The sequence below is a fragment of the Lichenostomus cassidix genome, chromosome 4 (assembly GCF_008360975.1).
Source record: "Lichenostomus cassidix isolate B80296 chromosome 4, HeHo_3.0, whole genome shotgun sequence".
Lineage (NCBI taxonomy): Eukaryota > Metazoa > Chordata > Aves > Passeriformes > Meliphagidae > Lichenostomus > Lichenostomus cassidix.
This window is the reverse complement of record NC_139484.1, coordinates 71344769-71366767: the sequence shown is the minus strand read 5'-3', so window position 1 is coordinate 71366767 and position 21999 is coordinate 71344769. Positions and strand designations below refer to the sequence as shown.

The following is a 21999-nucleotide window of genomic DNA, read 5'->3' as shown; positions in this document are numbered from 1 at the left end:
AAATATATTTTCCAGTTAACATGTATGTAAAATATGCTTTTGTATACATATGTTTAAATACCTGTCTGGGATTTGATGCTGCAGTTTACAAGACTATTGGTTATGCTTACTGTCCCTAATTACTTTTCAGTTGATACATGTCAAGTGGTATATGTCATATAACCCCATGCTAATGTGCAGGGGTGACAGAAAGTTCTGGGTGAAAGCCCAGAGCATACATTCTGAGCTGTGGAAATACTAGCCCTGGATTTTCTGGTACCTTTAATCAAAGCAAAGGGATATGTAAGAATGAAGCTCAACACAGGCCAGCACATTCTACAGCTGGAATTTGGTATCAGAAGATTCAAATTTCCACACGATACTTATTGCTAGTCATTTTCTTCTTTGCTTGCTGCTCTTCAAAATGGAACAAAGTGACCTAGGAGCTTTTTCACCGCTGTGTATCACACCTTGATACAGAATGACCGTCATTTCTTTAGCATTCTTGACTTTACCTGCTGCAAATGGGAAAAAAATTAATTGTCCTGCAGTTTGGTAATTAGCACTTGCCACAGTCTTGACTTATAGTTTGGGTTTCTGCCTACAATACTTAGATTCCTTGTTGATTATTTATCCAAGCATTCATGCCTGATGCTAGACCATATCAGGTGTAATCACTGAGAGATGCCCAGACAAATGCAGCTACTGGTTAAAATATATTTCTTTGTTAAGTATTGTAACTAAAGGCATAACTCAAGATACTCCAGACATACTGGAGGAATTCTGGAGTATCATGTCTGTCTGCACTTAGGGAACTTACCACACTTACTGCTTCCACAGCCCACAGGTATTCCCAGTCAAACGGTCACAAGGAAGAGACTAATTTACTGCATTGCCTGCTGCTGAAAGGAAATGTATACTATACTTTCTGCCCTTGTTTTCCTCTTATAGAATTTCCAGCGACATCATTTTCTGCTCACATATTCTGTTAAAAATACAAAGTAGCTCATCTGAACTGAGCAGGTTTGTCGCTGTTGAGCAGCTAGCAGAGTAATGAATGCATCGGTTCTCAGTGGCAAGAAGGAATGCCCTTTATTGTTTTGATTTCATCACATTTATAGAGTTCTCAAAAGTCACCCAGATTGGTCAGTCAGAAGCCTTCCCCCAGGCCTGATTGGCCAGGCCTGCACTGCCCAAGTTCTGGGACACTGTTCCAAAAACATCCAAACTTTATCTTTATTTACAAAACACAAGAAAACTTCTCATGGGAAAAACTGTGCTAGCCACACAGGTTCACCTTTGCTGCGGCTGCAGAGAGAGGGAGAAGGTAGGAGGAGCAGGGGGGCTGCCAGGCAGCAGGGACACTCTGGCACAGTGTGAGGGGACATACGTGCCACACTCCCAGGCTCCAATTTCCTGCACCAGTCTCCCTGCCAGCCTGCACTGGAACTGAGCTGCTGCCGTAAGGGAATGAGGATCTCTGAGTTTGCCTTCATAATTTTCAGGAAATGATGAAATCAGACACCTGCAGATTATAAACAAAAACTGACAGATTATATTCTTTGCCTCTTACATAAAATGACAAGTAAATTTAGACTGGGCAGAAGCTGGAATTAGGAAAAACCTGAAAATAAAAAAAACGGAAGTGTTTGAGCCACCGTGACATTTGGCTAAATTAAGATACTGTGCCTCTCCATACTGAGCTATTTTAAACCAAACTTCTTGGCTCTGCTAAAACCACTCTTCTTCCACTTCACATTATTGTTGAAGCAAAATACATCAGAATTATTTCTAGATAATTCAGTTGAGAAGAGCACTGTCAAAAGAGTTACCTTTCTTGGAACAAAAAGTACTACTCAAATTCTTGAGGTTTCAGGTCACATTTCACTCCATTTAAGATTGTTGATTGAAAACATAGTCATGCCAGCTGAATATCACATCAAGACCAATATGACAAAAATAAACACCAGTGGTATAAAAAGGGAAGAGAGGTGATCAAGTTGTTCTTTATTCTCATAACCTCTTACTCCAGAGCACTCAAGAGTTTGCATTTAAAAATAGGCAGAGCAGGTGAGAGCAGAGGTATATGTGTGCATGCACATACATGCTGGAAAAAGGAACTGCTCTGAATTAGAGTTAAGCTTTTGTCAGATACAGTGACTGAAACACATATAGCAGAAAAGAAAAAGTATGTTAATAGAAGGGGAGACTGTATTTACTTCTATATAGGAATGAAGAATGTGAGATAACTGAGTTCTTAAGTGGTCCACAAAATGGGCCCAGCAGGAAATGCTGCCTTAGTCTCAGTAGCTTCCACAGGTCTGTCTGCAGAAATGCAGAACACCTTGTAATGCTCCTGTACATGATGTTTTCATTTGCCGAAAGTAGTTGGATATTAAAAGATCTACAAAGGATTTAGGCATCCAACCGGACTCAAAATTAAGTGATATACATATTGTTTTAATCTGAAACATTTTCTCCCTCAAATTCACATCTGGAGACAGCTGTTTTGTAGTACTGCTAGTACAAATATAAATGAATGAAACATTTTGAATCTATATTTGTGAATTTTCCCAGGCTTGTATGAGTTAATGGAGAAAGGCAGATGCCTTTTGGACAGTATGATTTCTCCACATTTGGCACAGCTCTTACACGAGACATTGCTAATCAGAGCATTTCCTGAGGGTTCTAGACATAGCATAGGCTCACCTGGCTGATTGTCACCACTTAAGTGTAACACATATCTGTAAATAGTACTGTTCACATCCTTATAGATGTAGAAATTAAAAAAGACATGTTCATGGGTCTCCCTCCTTCTGGCAGTAACAAATGACCTTATTGTTTCTTTCCTTGCTGACACTTCTGCCCTTCAGCTTCCGAGACGCCAGTCACACGGTTCCTTAGCACAGATTAAAGTCTTTATGTTAAAATCAGAACAAATGATTCACACTCAGCTTGAAATTTGCTGCCTCTAAGACCTCAGGAAACCTGTGCATCTAGAACTTTGCCTTGTTGCTTTTTTTTTTATTAGCTGTATTAGTTGGTTAGCTAAAAACCTTCACAAATCTTCCCAAGTTTTTAAAGCAAGTTTGAGACACTTTATTGAACAGGTATTAGAACAGAAATTGCTGTCTTTGCTACTGAGTTGCAATAATGGGAAAACACTGCAAGAAGTTCTGAGTTGTTGTTCTTGATATAACATTATGTAGTAAATAACCTCACTTGTTTGAATTGTAGCTATCCTACTTAATTTTTTTTTTCCAAACAGAATATTTAGCACTTTCTACAGTGTGTTTGGTACCATATGTAACTGCCAGCACTGCCTGCACTGCTGGAGTCGATTACATGCAGAGGCTGGAAAGCTCTCACAAGCTGGAAAGCAAAAGTTGGCCAGCTGGGATGCTTGGCTTATGGACGGAGGTTGCCTAAGAGGCACATGGCTGGTTAATGGTATGAAGCTGTTCTGTGGATCTCCCACACACTGTCACACAGGTCAGTAGGTAGGACACACCAGCCCTGCAGATGGCTTGGACACCTGGGAAGCTCACACACATATTTCTACGGATCATGGCCCAAAATATGTCATGATGTGACCTGCTGGGGGCAAATAGAAGATCCAGCAAAATTGCTTGGCTTTAGCTATCTGAGATGTGACTGTGTTACAGAGACCCTTCTTACTACTCCGGTGGCTGATGTAAACAATACAACATAAAACAATAAATAAAAAAAGATGTTGAAGGAATTAATCAAAGGATTAAAGTTACAGCAAAGATAGGGAACAATTCTGAGGCATAATACAGCCCAGATTTTCAAAGATCTGAAATTTCTGATTTCAGTACTTTTGGTACTTTTTTTGTCTGAAAAAGACACAAAAATCCTTCAAGCTGGAGCCTAAACCCAGCTGTGACCTAGGCAAACCCAAATATGTGTGTAATATAAAGAGATTTGCATTAAAATCAGATTAAAGATTATTAGAGGCAGGGAAGCAAGACAAGCAACAACATATTTTAGATATTTTATCTTTCAAACATACAACATGGTACAGTTGTATCAGAGACTGAAAGGATGTAAATCTACTATGAATTCCTAAATCTGAGATAACAGTAACATCCTCTCCCAGTTTCCTGGCAACCAAATACCCACACAAATAAATAACACAGAAACTAACACAGGATGTGCAAAAAGTAACCTAATAAAGTTACTCTCTAGTAGAACAACTATTTTTTCTGAAGATATATGTGTCATCTTGGTAGCTGGATGACTTGGTGGTTTAGAGGTACATCTAGCTGGAACACTGGAATTCACAAAATAACTCAAGAAACCTTCAGGATGGCATCTGCTCTCTCCTCAGTATATCTGAGTTCACTGCAAGCAGGCCAATGTCTGACTTGGCAGGTTCTTATCTGAATTTGATGTACCATAAATCACATTGTGGTGGAAAAGTTGTGGAACTTTCTGGACCTGGAATTTCTGACTGCTATCCAGTGGCCAGGAGACAGCCAGCTGAGGAACAGCTGTGCAGATGACGAAGCAATTGATATTATGTGGTAAAATACTATATACAAGTATGCAGCCAGAATCTTGCTGTGCCCTAGTTTTTAAGTTTGGCCCAAGTATTGGACCACTTATAAAAATAAGTTTACTTTTCCACTCTTAGCTATTGTATCTTGTATCAAGTGAGCAATCTAAGATCTCTCCCACCAGAGTTCATGTTTTGCCTTCCCAAAACATGATAATCAGTCACGTAGTTTCTAAGATCAAATGCTAGGATAGTTTTACAAATAAGTAATCTCTGTAGGTGATATATGATAGGCACAGTGTCACTTTTCTTTCTGAAATATGTCAACAGGAATTATTATTGTCAGGTTAATTCTGGAGAATAAAGATAAGAGGAAATAGCAATGGATTTCTTCTAATCAAGAAAAGAAAATGAAGGGTGAGGCTTTCCAGCAGCAGTAGGATAATTTTTGATGCTAAAAGAAGCCAGTATCTAGTATGCAAGGTTTTGATATGCAGGTGTGCCAGTCCCAAGAGTAGGCTGAAACTGCAATTCGAAATTAGCTGAAGCCAACTTTATAGCCAGCTAAGGCAAACAGAGGATATAGATTCAGTTGATTAACTTAGTACACTAAAGCAAATCTGAACAAAAAGCCTACAAAAGAAACAAACACGAGCTTGTTCCAGCTGCCTCCTCTGTCTGAAGATATAGGTCCTCTTTGTGTTGCTGGTGCAGATCTGAAGAAGAGAAAACAAACAGGATGTTCACAGCACAGAGCTGAGTTAGGATTCTTTCAAATATCAGGGGTTTGTTGCCAAGGGTGAAGTTTGTGTCCAAATGCTAAGCTAGAAGTTTCTTTATATGAGCCTGCCAAGAGATTCCCTTTGGCTGTCATGATTCTATAAACAGAATATCTTTGCAAAACCCTGGGAACTCTTCTTTCTACCTTTACACAAGAGCCTTCTTGTCTCTCCACATCCATTTGCTGTCTCTGGCCTTATGCTTGTGATTTTATAGTGCTTTTCCAGACAGCAGTGGTCGTGGAGGACTGTATTTCCACAGCATGTGGTACAGCAGTATCCAGATCCACTTCCAAGTCTCTCTGATATTGCAATAATGCAAGTAATACATACCACCACTAACAGGCTGCATAAGGCTTCCCTCCTCCTTACATTTTTAAGCCATCTGTGCCATCTAGTGGTTACTTTTTACTCATAAGTTTTTCCTAACTTCACGGTGTCAACAAGCCAAAGTCCAAATTTGACTCAGCAAGAGCATAGTTCAAGTCTGGAGAGGAGTTAAGGGGCACTACCACTATGCAAGAAGCCCCAAAGTACATTACAGCACCTTCTAGTCCCTCCTTCTGCTACCCTGATCAGGTTCTCTCATTTGCTATGCCAATGTACCAGGAACTGTGGTCACAAAAAGTCACTTGCCAAACTCTGATGTTTTTGGGCTCAGGACATTATTCTCTGGAGGCTGAGAGGGCAGCTATCAGCCTTGGAATACCCAACAGACCTCATGAAAGGGGATGCATCAGAGCCTGCATGCCTATTTTACTGCTTATTTTGGAAGTATCAACGCTGAGTCTACACTGGACACACAGACTCTGCAAAGGAAACTTTTCCTAACAGATACACCCTCCAAATAGTGATACCCCTACTGACCAAAATGCCCCCATGTCACTTAATAGACTATCACAGAGTGGGGATCCATCCACACAGAAAACATATCTAAGAAGAAATCATCAAATAATTTATCTGCATCTGCTTAAGGCTCTTTCTGAAAGGGCAGCTAGCTTCAATGAAGGTGCTGTTATTTACTGCAAAGAAGTAAGTGATGTCAGGGAGAATGTAAGTATTGATTGGCTTGTAGTATTTAAGCTACTTAAATTTTAGGGAGAGGGAATGATAGTTTTGCATTCAGATTGGGAAGCTCTGTTGTGATTTGGGATAGATATGAAACAAATCAAACTTATTACAGTGCCATGCATGCAGGATTGAATAGAGTGCTCATGAAGGAAACAAGCAAGGAAACTTTTCCCAAGGAGGATGAGAACAGCTGAGTTTCTCAGTAGTTACCCCAGGAGAGTGTGAGACTGGTGCTTCAAATACCCCAGGGATTGTGTTACTTTAAGCACCGCCATGGATGGAAAGGAAGGGGCAGCTGCTCCCCTGCTTACACACTGCAAACTCTGTGTGGCAATATTGCAGAACTGCATGCTCATCCCTTAGCTGAAAGGAAAAACACATTAATGGTTTCCAAGAGCCTTCTCATCCAGGTTTCCTCAGCTGAGGAACATATCCACATCAAAAAACTTTGAGGAAAATTATTTAAAACCTGGGAGAGGAGAAAAATCTTCAGTTAAGAGATCACAATATTGTATTTTTTGAAGTCCTGTGAAGTGCTTTTCCCTCCAGTTTGTTAATATTATTACTATGTTCACAGCTATTATTTTGCAGGGGATACCTGTATTTTCCTTTGACATGTGAACAAAAGCCTTATCATTCAGTGGCAGAACAAGTAAACCCTATTTTACTCCACTGTGCAAGTACCATTTTGTAACTCATAAAAGCCTTAATAGGAAGTCTGTTCTGTGATCTACTGCCTAGAAGGAGTCTGGAGCTATCAGTGCCATCTATAAAACCACTGTTTTTGTAACATTTATATGCTGCTGCTGGGGTACAAATGGGATGTGAGAATAAATGTTGTTGCATGACAAAGTGAGTAAAGTTTTCAGTGACCAGCAAGAACAGGGAATACTCACTTTCTCTGTAAGTGTGTACTAAAAACTGGACATATGTTACAGAAGGTGATATCCACTCCCTTTTCAGTACTGCAAGCACTACAGCCTCTCCCCACAGGGAGGCAAGCTGGAGTTGCATCTCTGCTGCCACAACCAAGGGCAGCAAGTCAGGACTTCCATAGCAGAAGTTATCATTTCAATATCAGATAGGTATTAACAAAGAAAAATTTACGTTGAATTTACTTGAATAGGGAAGAAAGGACAGTTATAAATAAAGTATGGATTATCCATAAAAATAGCATAACTAGAAAACAGTGCTTATGTATCTATATATTCTACAAAGTTCCAAACTGTGAGGAAGTAGTCATATTCAGATGTTCAAGTATCTTATGTGTACCTACATCTTAATCTATATGTGTGCATATAGATTAAGAAAAATAGTCAGAATTGAAAACAGTAATCTTTACTGTAAATTAACTGAAATATGTAATACATTAATCCTTATATAATAAAGAAAAATACAGATAAGTAGGAAGTTTGGGAGTAATGCCTGCTAATTAAGAAGTTGTATCTTGGATGTAATCTGCATTCTTTGTAGATATTCACTGGCTCAAGGTAAATACATTAAAACATAGAGATTAAGTTTCACACAAAATGGAAGATTAAAAGGAAACTTCCTCAAAATTTAGAACTTAAAATTCCAGTAGCTGGAGAAAGGTCCTTTAGATTTGTTGCCATTTGATCCATACTTTGATTATTCAAGAAACAATATTAATGAAAGCAACTTCAAATTTGTAATAGATTTTGTATCAGAACAGAGATAGGCACAAACTTCTTACATCAGAGATATACAGCGTTTCAGTGTGATCAATGAGAACCCATCAATAGCTAATTTTGATCAGCAGGTGCTCACAGACAGTTGTGCACAATTTGTGAAACCTCTAACTCAATCCACAGTAAGTAATAAATTCAAGAACACTGTGTATTGAACATGGGTAATACATAATAGCTGGTAGAGGTGGAATCTGTTGAACTGTTGACTTCGGCATAATTTATTCGGCTGTAATGACACTGAGGATGGATTGAACTCCTTTTACTTACGATGAAAGGGCACACTTAGAGTCATCAGGATTATCCAGGCAGAGTAAGAACATTACAGACCTGTTAAAATATCATTTTATTTAGCATCTTTCAGGCAGACAACTGAGAAAAAAACCGTGAAAAAATGAATAAAACTCACAATATTAACATGTTAAAGCTTCCCTTCATTAAATTTATCTTACAATCTATGGGAATGACTAGTGCTGTGAAACCTACTGTGAATAACTGGTAATTCTGCAGACATCCAATAGTGTTTTTAACTGTTGTTTAGATTTTAAATCCAAATACATGAGGCCATCTTCCGTGTCTGACACTGAGTAAGTACAATGTTCCACTCAACCATACAATACAACGTAGCATTTTGCTCCATTCACAACCAAAGTATTCCAAGTCTGAAAAATGTGACACTCTCCCTCCAACATATCAGTTCCTCCTGAAGACACAACATTAATGGCACTTCAGTATTAAAAAGTAAGAATCAAAATAGATAAGGTGTTTCTGCAAATACACCATATTAATAAAGGATTTTCACTTACTTGTAATTGTCAGTGCAAGTGACATCATAACCAAGGGTTTTCAGCCTGGTTTCTAATGTCTTTACACTCTGAATTCCACAGGAATCTCTGTGAGGAAGGATTTCAATATTATTGCAAGTCTTTTGTTATATAATTGCTTTTCACTGAACTTGATGGAATTAGTAAAGTAAATCTGTATATTATAGTAAATTAAATCTGTATATTATAGTAAATTACTCTGCTTCTTCTGTATCCCACAACACCTCCAGAATAATGGTGTACATTGCTATTTATGCTTCATTTGCTTACATTACAGTTGTTTCACAATTTATACTTTACAGAGTCTGGAAGATAAGCTTCAGCCAGCGTAGCTTTTTCAGATTTTATTAACCAATAATCCCACATTTATTATTTGACTAGACAGAAAAAATAATAATTTTGTAAAATAGTAACTGGTTTGTTTGTAATATTCTTTGGCAGCTATTTAGGTAGTGATGAAGTTGATGGTACCTGTCTTTACAGAATAAGTTGGTTATAATAAATGAGAATTATACTTGTACTTAGAGGCTTGCTATCTCTCTTGAATGCTGAGTAATAGAAAAACACAAAGAGAGAGAAAAACCCCAGAAACAATCCTAAACACAGCTCCTGTTTCTACCACTGATTTTTAAATTTGTAATCCAATTAGCACAAGAAAGTTTAGCATAAATACAGAACCTACTGAGACCTTTGAACTTGCATCAACATAAAGTATTAAGGCCAGTGCTACTTATCTGCTGGTCAGTAAATACCCATGACTAAAGAAATCATATGGAGACCAACAAAATTGTAGAAAGCAATAAATAAAAATACACAAATACTCCTTCTCATCCATTAACTGAAAGATAAATTCACATTCAGTGCTTGTCTTTTTTTTGTAATAAGGGCAACTTTTGCAAAGATGAGTTGTGTATTTTTTCCCCTCCCTGAGGATATGATTCTTTGATTTAGAGAGAAAGGCTGAGAAATAGTAATTTGAATTATGCTATGTAGGATTCCACAGCATTGTGGTAAAATACACAACAGACTATTCTGTTTGGACTGGTCAGTTTTGTTTTATTTGTTTATTATTTACTTGTTTGTTTACGTTAATTAAATTACCAGCAAAATTAGACACTTTTAAAGCCTACATTTTATTACTGGATTAATTATGGAGAGAAAAGGAGGCCCTGTTGGCATTTGTCTGCTTCTGCAAATTTTCAAAGAGTTCCGATAGGTGAAAATGAAAAGAATGCCTATGGCAAGGTGAAAGAAATATCACTCATCAGTACTTAATCTGAAATTCAGATTGACTCTCAGTAAAGCTGTTCATGCTCTATCTTCATTCAAGGTCTGAGATCTACATACACATCTAATCAAGAGTTTACCCCAGTTCTAATATTAGAATTTATTTATATTTTGTCTAATTCTGGTGTTTCTGTACTGTCTAGGAATGGCAGGTTGTGTCTTCTGTGTTCGTGAAAACATCTAAAATACTTTAGTTTACGTAGTAGGCAAATATGATCAAATAGAAAGATTATGTAAAATTTTAAAGACAGATCCAAAGAGGAGAGAAATTAATTTTTTAAACTTACATATCTGGTCCTTCAATATCATCCACAACCCAAATGACAATTTGTGAGATATGGTCTTTCTGGAGATTTGGTATTTCATAATCTGCAAAAAAACTGATTCAAGAAAAAAAAATTAGAACTATAAAGAACACGAAAATTAAATAGTCTTTTGCTCCTTTGCATTAACAAAGGCTCTGATCCTGCTTCAGGATATGGGCTTCCTCAACTTTATATCTTCTGATTACAATTAGACTCAACACAGACTAGAAAAATCTGATTAATGTTGTAAATGTCCTCAAAGGTCAAAGGCATTTAAAGCTTTATTTTCATATTCATCTTTGAGGAACTCAGACAAAAAAAGTTACCACTTAAAAGTGAATCAGAATAAAGAGAACGTTTAAAAATGCAAAAACAAAACAAAAAGCATTTGATGCTTCCTCATAATATCTAATTTAAGAAGATATGAAAGGCAAAGGTTGATTTTAAAGTCTGTACATTGATTTTTCTTTTTTGTGAGATTCAGGCATTTCAAAGCCACAGATTTCTAACCCTGTCAGCAAGATGTGGTGTAATGATTTCCAGCCTTTTAGGTTGTTTCCCCTTAGGATGCTTATGAGGTCTGTGTCCTCACTGAATGCTTGGTCCAAGTCTGGGCCTAGGTGTGTCCTCTAATTTGCTAATTTGCCTATCATGTGTCTTCCTAAATGTCTATATCAGCACTACATTGTCTCTTAGCCCTTTTAAATGTTCTGAAACCTCCACAAAGAAGGAAGGACTGTTAGTTGTCACTTTCTGGATGAGACCAGCAGTGACAATACGGCTCTGCTGTGGAAGCACAAGACATACGGTGGTTGCCAGTGTCAGTTGGTTGATGAAGTTTGCAAGTTATTTTAAACTTCTGGAGAAGAGGAACAGGAGGAGGCAGATACCATGAGTTGCTTTCTCTGGTCAAGTCTGGTATGGTGGTGCCTGACCAGAGACCAGTAGCAGCGACAGCAGGTTTGCCTATCTGTCCAAGGCATCCAAGCCTGTCAAACACATAGTGAAAATATAACAAAAAATGAAGATTCCAACTCATTTACTCATTCATGCATGTTTTATTGCCAAAAGAAAGGAAGCTTCCTTCCAAATTTTGAGAAATCTTTAACTAGAGGAGTCAGAAACCATGGAGGAACAATGTGCAACTGACTTCAGTAAAACCAATTTCTGAACTGGTTATATTAGTAAAGAAGTCTGCCAATTGAATTCATACTGTGTGAATGAGCAGTTATTTTGCTGTGAAATGAGAAATAAATTTTAACTGAAATAGCAGATGACTTAATGATGATTTAAGTGCACAAACTTTAAAACTGAATAAACTTTGAAAGTGGCTTTGAAATACCTGAAAACAGACCAGAGAGATGGTTAGGAAGACAGGCAGACCTTTCAGATTACCTTCTGCTATTAATTATTCAACTTGCAGCCTCTTTCAAACATAAGCTCTCAAACAAACTCAGTCATAAATGGACCAGAAGATACACAGCAAAGAAAACAGATGGAGTAACTGGCTTTGTTTTCTCCTTGGCAGGCTGTGTTTCAGTGGTGATTTCACCGATTAAAATACCACCAGACTAGCATCCCAGGGAACTGGTGGAATGAATTTGTGTAAGGCATTTCTGAAATAAGGAATCTGTAAGTTAACAAAAATAAGGAATCCATTTCTGAAACAAGGAATGTATACTAGGTTCTGCGTATTGGCCTCCTGCCAGGTATTACCATCTGCAGAAGATTTGACCCCAGCTGACCACCTGACCAACCCAAGCAGACTGTATAAGTCTTCATGATTAGCTGAAAGCTGTGTACAGAGATGGACCTTTTGGGGGACAGAGGTAAATAGTAAGTGTTTTGGAAAAGGTGGTTCTTGTTTCTCTCCTATCCAGAGATAATATTAGCTTTTCAATAGTAATTTTTTGTCTTCAGTGAACACACAGCAGGAAGATATCTTCTGTGGGTTTTTAAAAGATGTAATTTATTTATGTGCCTTGGACAGGACAGTTGCCAATGAAAGGTATAAAAGGAACGTGTCTTTGCAAACAGACTGTGTGAGTCTGCCTGTAGATAAGACCAGAGACTGACAGATGACATAAGAAATGGGAGAAACCTTTCAGAAGAATGTTACTGATGGACAAGGAATGTTGCTCAACCAAAGCTCCCGTGTTAAATTCCAGAATTTAAAGAGGAACTGAGATACAAAAAACCAAAGGGAGGAGTGCATATTAGAGGGGGACATTTAGTAGGCAGTTAGGGAAGTCTGTACCTTTCAAGTACCTTAGCCAATGGGGAAAGGGAGAGGACGATGCAGCCAGGAAATCAGGACAAAACGGAGGTGGTGTCCTCCAACAATAGGAGAGACCCCAAGGGAAATGCCCCATGGCCTCTCCCTGCATTCGAATAAAGTTACAGGACACCTCTATCTCCTTTTTGGATATAAACCTCTGGCATCCTGAATTTTTCTGCACACTGAGGTAATGAAAGATGTATTTTTCACCAAAGGTAAGCAGTCACTACAGACACATAGTAAAAGTTCTGAAGGATGTACTTTTACAATAAATTTTGAATGTAAGCTTAGATGAACTTCTGCATGGAGTACACACTTGTCACTTGTGAATCAGGGAATATACACCCATCCTTAATATAAAACGAACTAAGGAGAAGAGGAAGCTCATAGGAAGCTCATCTTTGCTTTTATCATTTTCAACAAGCTTTTTTTTTTTTTTTTTTTGCTTTCTGAAACCATAATGGATTTCAAACTACTTCCACTCTTGGATTCTTGGTCATGGAGAAATTCTTTCCCTTCTTTCCCTTTGGAATTTACCAAATTTCCTCCTAGCCTGACAGAAGCTACACTGCTTGTAGTAATATCCTCTACTTTGACATGTCCCTGAAGAGAAATTTTGTTAATATTCATCTTTTTGCAGTCACACATTTTGCAACGGTATATTGGCTGACTTGAAGGCAGCTTCCAAAGAGCATTCACCCTGCTTGACACATTGGTTTGTAAAATGCAGGAGTCAAAAGAATTGTCTCCACCCACTTCATATTAATTCCTTCAGCTAGGGACAATTAACAGTTGTTCCCACAACTCAGCAGACTTTGATGCAACAGATTCTTTCTGGTACACCTCCCATGCTTTGTGAAGCAAAAGACCCAAATAATTGGCTGTTGGGGTTTTTTTTTGGTTTTGGGTTTTTTGGTTTGTTTTTTCTTGTTTGTTTGTTTTTTGTAGCCATAAATCATTCTGTTTTCTTACCCTGGCTGTGGATAAGCTCCTCCATCTGCAGAACCATTCAACAAGACATGTATCACCCCAGAGCTTTGCTGAGCATACTGTAATAGATAACAATGTTTTTCAGAACTCACAGATTTGTCACATGACTTGGTATTTTATTGCAAACAACAATGACTAAGGAAAGAATTTTACCACAAAGAATTTTACCACCAGAACTGCAAAAATATTATTAGTCTAGCACCCTAGCAGGTCACTGCAGTAAAACGGACAGGAACCCAACAGGTCATAGTTTAATTCAATGAATCTTTTCAAGCTATTTGTCACATCTATAAATAGTTTCTTCAGCACAGGAAGAAAGCATTTTGGCATTCTCTGTTGAGTTTTATCTGCGAGTAAAAGGTTTTCAGCAAGGTTGTCAAATGTCACTTAGGACCTGTAATCAGTAGACAATCAGTGTGCTTATTGTGCTTAGTATATGCTTTATATTAACAAAGCTAACACAGAATTTTAACATATTATCTATCGAAGGTAAAAGTTAGGTTCTTCTTCCTAAAACACTGCAGCCAGTCTAAAACAGTATATTCATATCAGAGAAAATAATCCAGCACAGTTACAGGTTTAAGTCTGTTTTGAACTGGCAATGTTTTTCTAAACCACCCCAGGCACACCCGTGGATGTATGAAGTCAGCACTAATACACTATTTACAGTGATTGAGGCCATCCTCCAGAAAGATTCCACTGCATTGGTTTCACATTCCATCGTGGTAGGGCAGGATTCATAGTCCAGTCCTGTAGGAAGGCACGTGATTTGTGCTATTAGAGAGATGATACTGGCTGTAAAAAGTGACTTTAGAAAGCAACTAAATATATTTGCACATTACTCACTGGACCCATAAGATGTTTTGACATAGCACTGAAAGCTGACTGCTGTATTTTTTCAAAAATTTTCCATCCTTTGTAGTTTACACAAACAGTGGCATTCTGTGGATTCAGTAATTTGGCTGAAATGGTTCTAACTCTGTTCCTGGGATGCAGAGAGCTCCAGGTGCAGATGACTGAGAAAGAGGTTTATCTCCACTGCAGCACCATTTAGATTTCACTGTGTACTCCCCTGACTGCAGTGTTAAATATTCACACAATACAAGAGAGAATGAGACAGTGAAGATATCCCTGATTTTTTATGGGGTAAGAGAAAATTTAGTCTCTCCAGAACACAGCAGTCTGTCTCCATTATGGTTTTACAGACAAATATTTAGTATAGTATCCACTGTCTTACCAGGACTGTCTGCCTGCCCACACCAGTTTAAAAAATCTCCAACGAAGCCGAACAGTGTATCACCCAGAGACATGTAGCGACGTCCTCTGGCGGCAAAGCTATTGACTAGTAGCTGATTATTTTCCCAGAAGAGAGACTATATAAAAACAGCGAAAAGAGACATAGAGAAGAAATGTACCAACACTTGGGTGTGGACACAATGAGATTATGGGTTGTTGGAAACAGTTTAAAACATGTTTGGGTATTTCTTTCAAAACTGAACTAGTAACCAGAAATGTTAGCTATCTGTTTAAAGGACCAAAGCTTTTTATTTTATAGACGTGTAAATTCTGAGCACAAGAGACTTGAGGGACACTAATACTTTGATGGGCAGGGATATAGACCTATTTTAAATACAGTTAGGCCTAGCATTGCCTGCCTCAGCAGACAAGATTTAGGGGAAGGAGGAAAAAAAGAAGATATTTATAAGCCAGATGTATGTTACCAGAAATCTCTCACATTGCCATGTTAGCTCATGGTGTGAAAAAAATCATATGTCTAGATGTTATTTCTGTGTTTGTGGAACTCTTCATGGATTAAGCTATGCTGACAGTAGTATTTGTTGGTTTAGCTTGTATCATTTAGAAATGAGGAGTAATTGTGCTAGAGGAAAAACCACTTTAAAGCACAACATGTCTTTTGCACTTCCACAGTTCTTTGCAATTGCCAGCACATCAAACCCTTCCTGTTTTCTGGCAAGAACAACGTCCTCTCTCATTTCTGCTTTTGCTTGTTCAACATGTCAATGTTTAACATGTCATTGTCATGAGACTTAGCTGTGAGGAGTAAAAGCAAAAGATGATAGCAAGCACAGCCTTTTGCAGGCAGAGCACCTAACTAGGGGCAAAGTAGAAGTTCAGGGACGATGGCAGAGCTCCGGAGCACAGCAAGAAAAATGGGGGATCTCTGCAGTACAAAGAAAGACATTGCTGAGAAGTTACTGCATAAAATAAATAGAGCCAAACATATTGAAACATGCTATCAAGTCTGAGTCTAGTTTATAAACTACAGATGAGTGAAAAAGAATGTCTCACAAGTCAGCCACAGAATGACTCATCAATTTTGAACTGTGTCACGGAAAATCTGTTGAATGTCACAGGGCAGTTAACATAAAAAATCATTACCTTGTTAGGTGGAATCGTGTGCAACGACAGGTTGATAAATAATGCATAATCCTTAGGTAGAATGGTGCAAGGATCCTTGTTAATAAATGCATTTTTAAATGCTTCCCATATCTGTGAACAATTCTTCTCACTGTAATCATTGAAACAAACAAATAGCAAAATTGTTTTTTTCAAAACAAAGCAAGAAAGCTATTTATTCTTAACTCCTTCAAATACCCAAATTAAAATCCCTATAAGGTTAAGGCCGAAAACTGAAGTCAGGGTGGTAAAAAACTTGTAGTTCAGGAAGAGCACAGAGATCTTGTCTTCTGAATCATAACTGCAGCAGATAAGTAAGAAGCAAGGAAAGTAGCAAGGAAAATATTTGCATTTACAGTGTGGAATTAGAAACACATTATGATTCAACAAAAATCTTAGTAGGTATGGTATACACAATGAGCTTGCTATCCAGCACTGTAGAAATACTGAAACAAAAGCTTTCTTTGAAATTTTCCTGATTCAAAAAGCCATTTCAAATAAACCATAGCTAAATATCCAAAACTTCTGGAATGCAAAATTACTCTTAAAATGTCAGATTCAAGTGCAGGATGAGTTGCTAAAAAGTTTCCATGGTAGAATAATGATTTTGACAAAGAGATGCCTTCTGTTTCTAGGCCCTAGGACTGTGCAGATTTATGTTGCTGGAATGAGTACAGTGACCAGGGACTGTGTGAGACACACAGTGTCACTATGTAGTAGCTACAAGAGCTACAAGAATATTGTTAGCATTCAACACCTCAAGTGTGTGTGAAAGGAGGCCTGCAATAAGATGCTAGGCTGTGCACTCCAACGTTTCCCTTCTGCCAGCTCTGTCTTGGGGTCAATAACCTCCATGGAAGGACAAGACATGCTATCTACAGATGGAAGTGTCCTATCTCTTTGGATTTTCAGGATCACACCAGTCACAGCTCTGAGTCTGCCTGGAGTAATTAAGAAGGGAATTCCTAGTTTCACCACTTTTTTACAGTACCTTCCCCATATAACGCTGTGACAATATCTATGCCAGGAACACTCTGCACAACAGAATAATTATGTTATGTGCATACAGCCTTCCTAACATGAATAGCTATCATCGCAAAGCTCTAGCTTGAACAACACTAGTCCTGATAAGTAAACCAAACTTTGCCATTACAGTATTTTGCTCATTTAATATCCTCCATGAAGAGCACAGTTTCTGCTGGTACAGGTTCTTAAAATACACTGAGTGTCACAGACACTTTCAAGGACCCCTTGTGATGAGCTATGCAGGAAACAGACCACAGATTTTCTTACAGTAATCTCTGGTCATGCTTCTGACAACTACATAAAAATTCCCTATATGCTGTAAGCAGATATGGATCTAGACCTGAAAATTTTCACGGACACAATATGATCCTTGATCAGTAGTTCTACAGTTTAAATAGATTTACTTAATAAAAGTATTTGCACCCTCTTTCTGATTTCAAGGTGTTTTATCTTAGCTTCTGACAATTGTATATACTTACATTTAATTTTGCTAAAGAGCTTTTTACTTGAAGCACTTATGTTAGTACTTGCAAGTTGTGATCAACTGAAATTTCAACATCTTTCTTGAAAGTTGAATCCATCAGTAATTTTCTGGTTAATTCACATATTGCTTTTTTTTTTTCATGACTTCTCATCCAGGTTTGAACAGCTTGTACATCAAAAGGATTATTCTGCTCTTATACCCAAAACTTCTTAGCTGGCAAAAATACTTACTGGAGCTACAGGGTGGGGAAGGACTGCAGTTCAGGACAATTCCTTCTAATCTTAATACACACTAATAAGTCATATTAGATTAACTTCATACTAGTTAGTTTAAAATTTGTTTTTAAAGCTTCCATTATATACTACAAATAGACAAATATGGGGGAAAAGCACTACAGGAACGTTTGTGTTATATAGCATACTCCTGCTAGGAAATGTCAAATATGATCTTCATTCAAATTCCTCACTTCTACATTCAAAGGCCACAGCATTTTGTAAAATGCCTCTTTTAACTGTGATTTTGCATATTCTGTTTTAACGTAGGAAATGATTTCCTATGTTCCTATAAACATCTTTATGATTTAACTACGCTGCACTGTAAAGACAAGTTTTTCTATCTTCCTTTTTGTTAGCAAAGCATTTTTAGAAAATTTGCACATAAATTCAGAAGCAAAACCGATCCAGGTGGTCATGCCTCTGTAAAATCTAGCCAGGGGGCAACTAAGAAACAGACAATGAACAGAAAGAGCTATAAATAATTACAATATGTTTTGCATCTGTGCAATATGAAATTTCCGTGTTGTTTGGATTACATTATTTGCTTAGAGAGCTAAGGGAAAGAGAAAAATCCCCACATTATAGGAAATCGATTGTGCAGCTCTTCTTTTAATAATGACATTTTTCGTCTAAGTTCAGGAAACTGGTCCTAATGTCCTGCCTGGCTTCATGCTATTCTGAGCAAGAATACTTTGATGCACATGTTCAAACTTCTCAATTCTAAAATTATATTGTGAAAATGTCATCAGAATTCACTAGATCACAAAACTATCATAAACATGAGACATGTAGAAATGCTTTCCAGAATATTGTATTTACATCTCTAAAATCCCAAATCATTTAACGATAACACTTCCACAGTAAATATCCTTTACGTTGCTCATTAGCATATTCTGTATTATTATTCATATATAAATGAAGTGACATCTATTAAGTCCTACAGGAGCTCTACCTATCTAGAGCCCACTACAAGATCAGATTACCTACACAACTGGTAATTAAGTTCAAGTATTTTATATTTTATACTGTAGGTGTGTAGAAATCTACACTTAAAGTTTACTTACACCTTCCATTGTAGCATGTTTATAAACTTGCCAAGCTTGAACTGTCCTGCTGAAGTTCAAGCACTGTGTTATTTTCATTAGGATTATCTTTTCCTTCATAAGGAACTTGAAAGAAAACACTTCTGATAAGTTAAGAATGTTATTGGGAAGAAATATATTGTTTTGCCTTTGCTAAAAGCAACGATTTGTTTTAAATTCTCTATCTTCCCCTTTTGCAAGAGGAACTGAAAATGGGAGGTTGGGGAAATGAGGTGATATTTGCAATATAATCTAACACTCTTTAATACAGCAATTCAATGCTGCAGGAACACAACCAGGTCCCCTCTGCAAATACCTCTTCACACTATTAGGACAACTTTTTAGTGGCAGAATAAAGTTCAGTCTCCTGTCTGAACTCCAGGAGACTGACTTTCTTATTTTTTTCCTTTTTACTGAAGCCCTTACAATGCAAGGAAGACAGAAAAGTGCTCATGTTAGCAAAGCATGTGATTTACCTCTAGTGTAACTAGCACAGCCAATGAAAGCTCACAGATAACCCTACTTGAGCAGTTGATTTTTCAGGTGGATGAGCTAAACAGTTTCCTTCAGTACCACAGGATAGCTATAAATGAGCTGTTCTCCTCCTTACATGATCTGACATACAGGCATGACAGGCAAAGCTGGTGTTCCCAGGAGTACTGTCAGATTTGGTACTTCAAAAACACCATCCCTGTCATTTCTGTGTGGTGTTCTCCTTACACAACAGCAAAAAGGGGGGAAGGGGGTGGAGAGAGGGGAAAGAAATGTGAAATAAAGAACTGAAGGATTAAAAGTCTTGCCTTAATTACACTACTTAAAATATGACATCCATCAAAGTTAATTTTTTGTTTCCAGACAGCCCGACAGCTACAAGCATGTTGGCTTCAATAGGATCACTTAAGGACTAGGAGCATAACATCAGGCTTCTGATTAATAACCATTTTATAAAGAGCATAAAAAACTAATCCAGAAACAAGCAAAACTTACCCAACAGAAGGGTTCACAATTCTAATATAATCATAGCATCTTCCAATGAAAATACTTTCCAGATTTTGAGTTGTACCTTCACCTTTCCATTTCCTTCCCTGCACTCCTGAGAAGCTGTTCATAAACAGAACAGAGACAAGTAAAAGAGGCAAAAAAATGCTCATCATCATGAATTTTTGACAATCCAATTTCTTTAAAAAAAAAAAGTAATACAAATAGGAGACTTCAATGTCACAATTTAACTGGAAACTTCTAGTCTTAACGTTTAATATTTTCAGTAGTAGCTGCAGCTCTGTACACAAAAGACAGAGGTGGAAAAATAAGCCTTGCTGGGAACTATAACTAACACTTTCCTGGAACAATTGCAGCACAGGGATACATCACTTCCTCGTGTCGAAACTATTTCCCTCTTCAGAAAAAAAAAAAAAAAAAAAAAAAGATACTTTTAAGGCCACCTGGTGACAACTGAGTAGAATTGCAGTATATTTCGTAAAGGAAGGAAAAAAAACCTTACCACTTAAGTACTTAGGATGCCTTTGGTTCACTTAATACTCATTGCTGCACTGCACTTTCCTAAACCATCAACAAATGCTTGCAAGCAACATGTTTTAAACCAGCTTCTTTTCATTTTAAAAGAACTACACTTTTTGGACCTATTTTTCTAATGGCTGGAAAAAATGTTGAAATATATATCAAGAACGACAAAAAAAAGGTCTAAAATATGCAGGTACAGCAATGATAGCATAAATATCCAAGTCCTCAAGTTATCTTGCATCACATGGAGGGGTATCACTAGTCAGCTCTTTTTCCATCTCTACCCTGGATAATGACAGTGACATTTTGGTGTGATGATATGTGTATCATACCTTCATGAAAAAAAACCTGCCTTGCAGTCATGAACCAATCAGAACAAGAAACATAAGGACTAAGACTTATATGTTGTGCACTAAACAAATGTCTCCAACTTCTGCTGTTACACTCCTCCAGGTTCTTTTCCCTAAGTACTCTGTTAGAACATCAAAAGGCACCAATCAATCTAATCTTCAGAATAAAAATTCTGTGGCATACACTGATACAAATGCAACCACATGGTTTTTTTCCCCTTCAAAAAATAAAAAAAATTCAGCCTCTGAGCATTTTGTTTATGGACTCATCTTTCTGAGCAGCACACTGGTTCTATTTTTTCTGTCTATTAAGTGTCTGTACCTCAGGTATATGTTATTGGTGTATTTATTTATGTAGTGTCACACTTACATTGATGCACTGGTACTCAACAGGCGGATTTGGCTAAGGGAAAAATCTTGCTGATCATTGAATAAATTGCTGATGATGGATTTCTGCTGTAAATGTGATAGAAAGATAACCAATTAGTTTGCTACCTGCAGCAGAGTCTTCAGGAAAGCCAGATTTACTCAGAAATAGATATGCAATGTTGTGCTTGATACTGTAGAGAAACAGGAAATTATGTACTTTACTCCTGATACTTCTCTAATTATTTTTCTTCCTATTTCTCTTCCTAACCTTTCTATGTCCATGCTGATAGAGCACCAGCACATTTATCAAATGGTTTCAAGCCACTACTTTGGATTTAGAGATTTCTATAGTCCATGGAAGTCAATGAATATTTTATTATCACGTTTTCTGCAATAAAATTTTGCTCAGTAACTTCATGGTCTAACAGAAACCAGAGGCACCACTGATGTGATCTTCTATACAGAAATATGCAGAAATTGTCACTGATTTTTGCATCAAGGCTAAAACTTTTGCTTAAAATAGAGAGTATAAGTTAAGAAGTCATAAAGACAGATACTGAGTTTTTCTCCAACAACTAGGTTATGATGCAGCACCTTGGGGAAGAAGGTGCAGGTTCTCTAAAAGATAGACAACCTGTCATAACATCCCAGAGGAATTGGATCCAAGAACTGCTGGGATCCCCATTTCAACCCCTGTTGAGCTTCTTTTCTCCACTGGCCACTTCTAGAAATACAT

General features: G+C 37.5%; 1 protein-coding gene across 1 annotated transcript; it reads right to left on the bottom strand.

Moving 5' to 3' along the window:
• Window positions 1-1965: 1965 nt before the first annotated feature.
• On the bottom strand, window positions 1966-20352 carry LOC146438825 (ADP-ribosyl cyclase/cyclic ADP-ribose hydrolase 2-like). Its single transcript, XM_085059852.1, has 9 exons — window positions 20011-20352; window positions 16139-16268; window positions 14976-15111; window positions 14406-14488; window positions 13721-13797; window positions 10453-10545; window positions 8861-8947; window positions 8325-8384; window positions 1966-5214 (listed from the first exon to the last, which is right to left on the bottom strand). Exons 1-9 carry the CDS (start codon window positions 20178-20180, stop codon window positions 5100-5102), a joined length of 951 nt encoding a protein of 316 aa, XP_084915978.1. The 5' UTR covers window positions 20181-20352; the 3' UTR covers window positions 1966-5099.
• Window positions 20353-21999: the final 1647 nt, after the last annotated feature.

Bases quoted from the DNA above. Each gene is read 5' to 3' on its own strand.
- LOC146438825 (XM_085059852.1), bottom strand. From the start codon at position 20,180: ATGATGATGAGCATTTTTTTGCCTCTTTTACTTGTCTCTGTTCTGTTT. The intron at 10,546-13,720 runs GTAAGAAAACAG...TTCTTGAATCAG, and splicing joins GGAGCTTATCCACAGCCAGG to TTTTTTTGCAGATTATGAAA. The intron at 8,948-10,452 runs GTAAGTTTAAAA...CCTTCCTCACAG, and splicing joins GATATTGAAGGACCAGATAT to AGATTCCTGTGGAATTCAGA.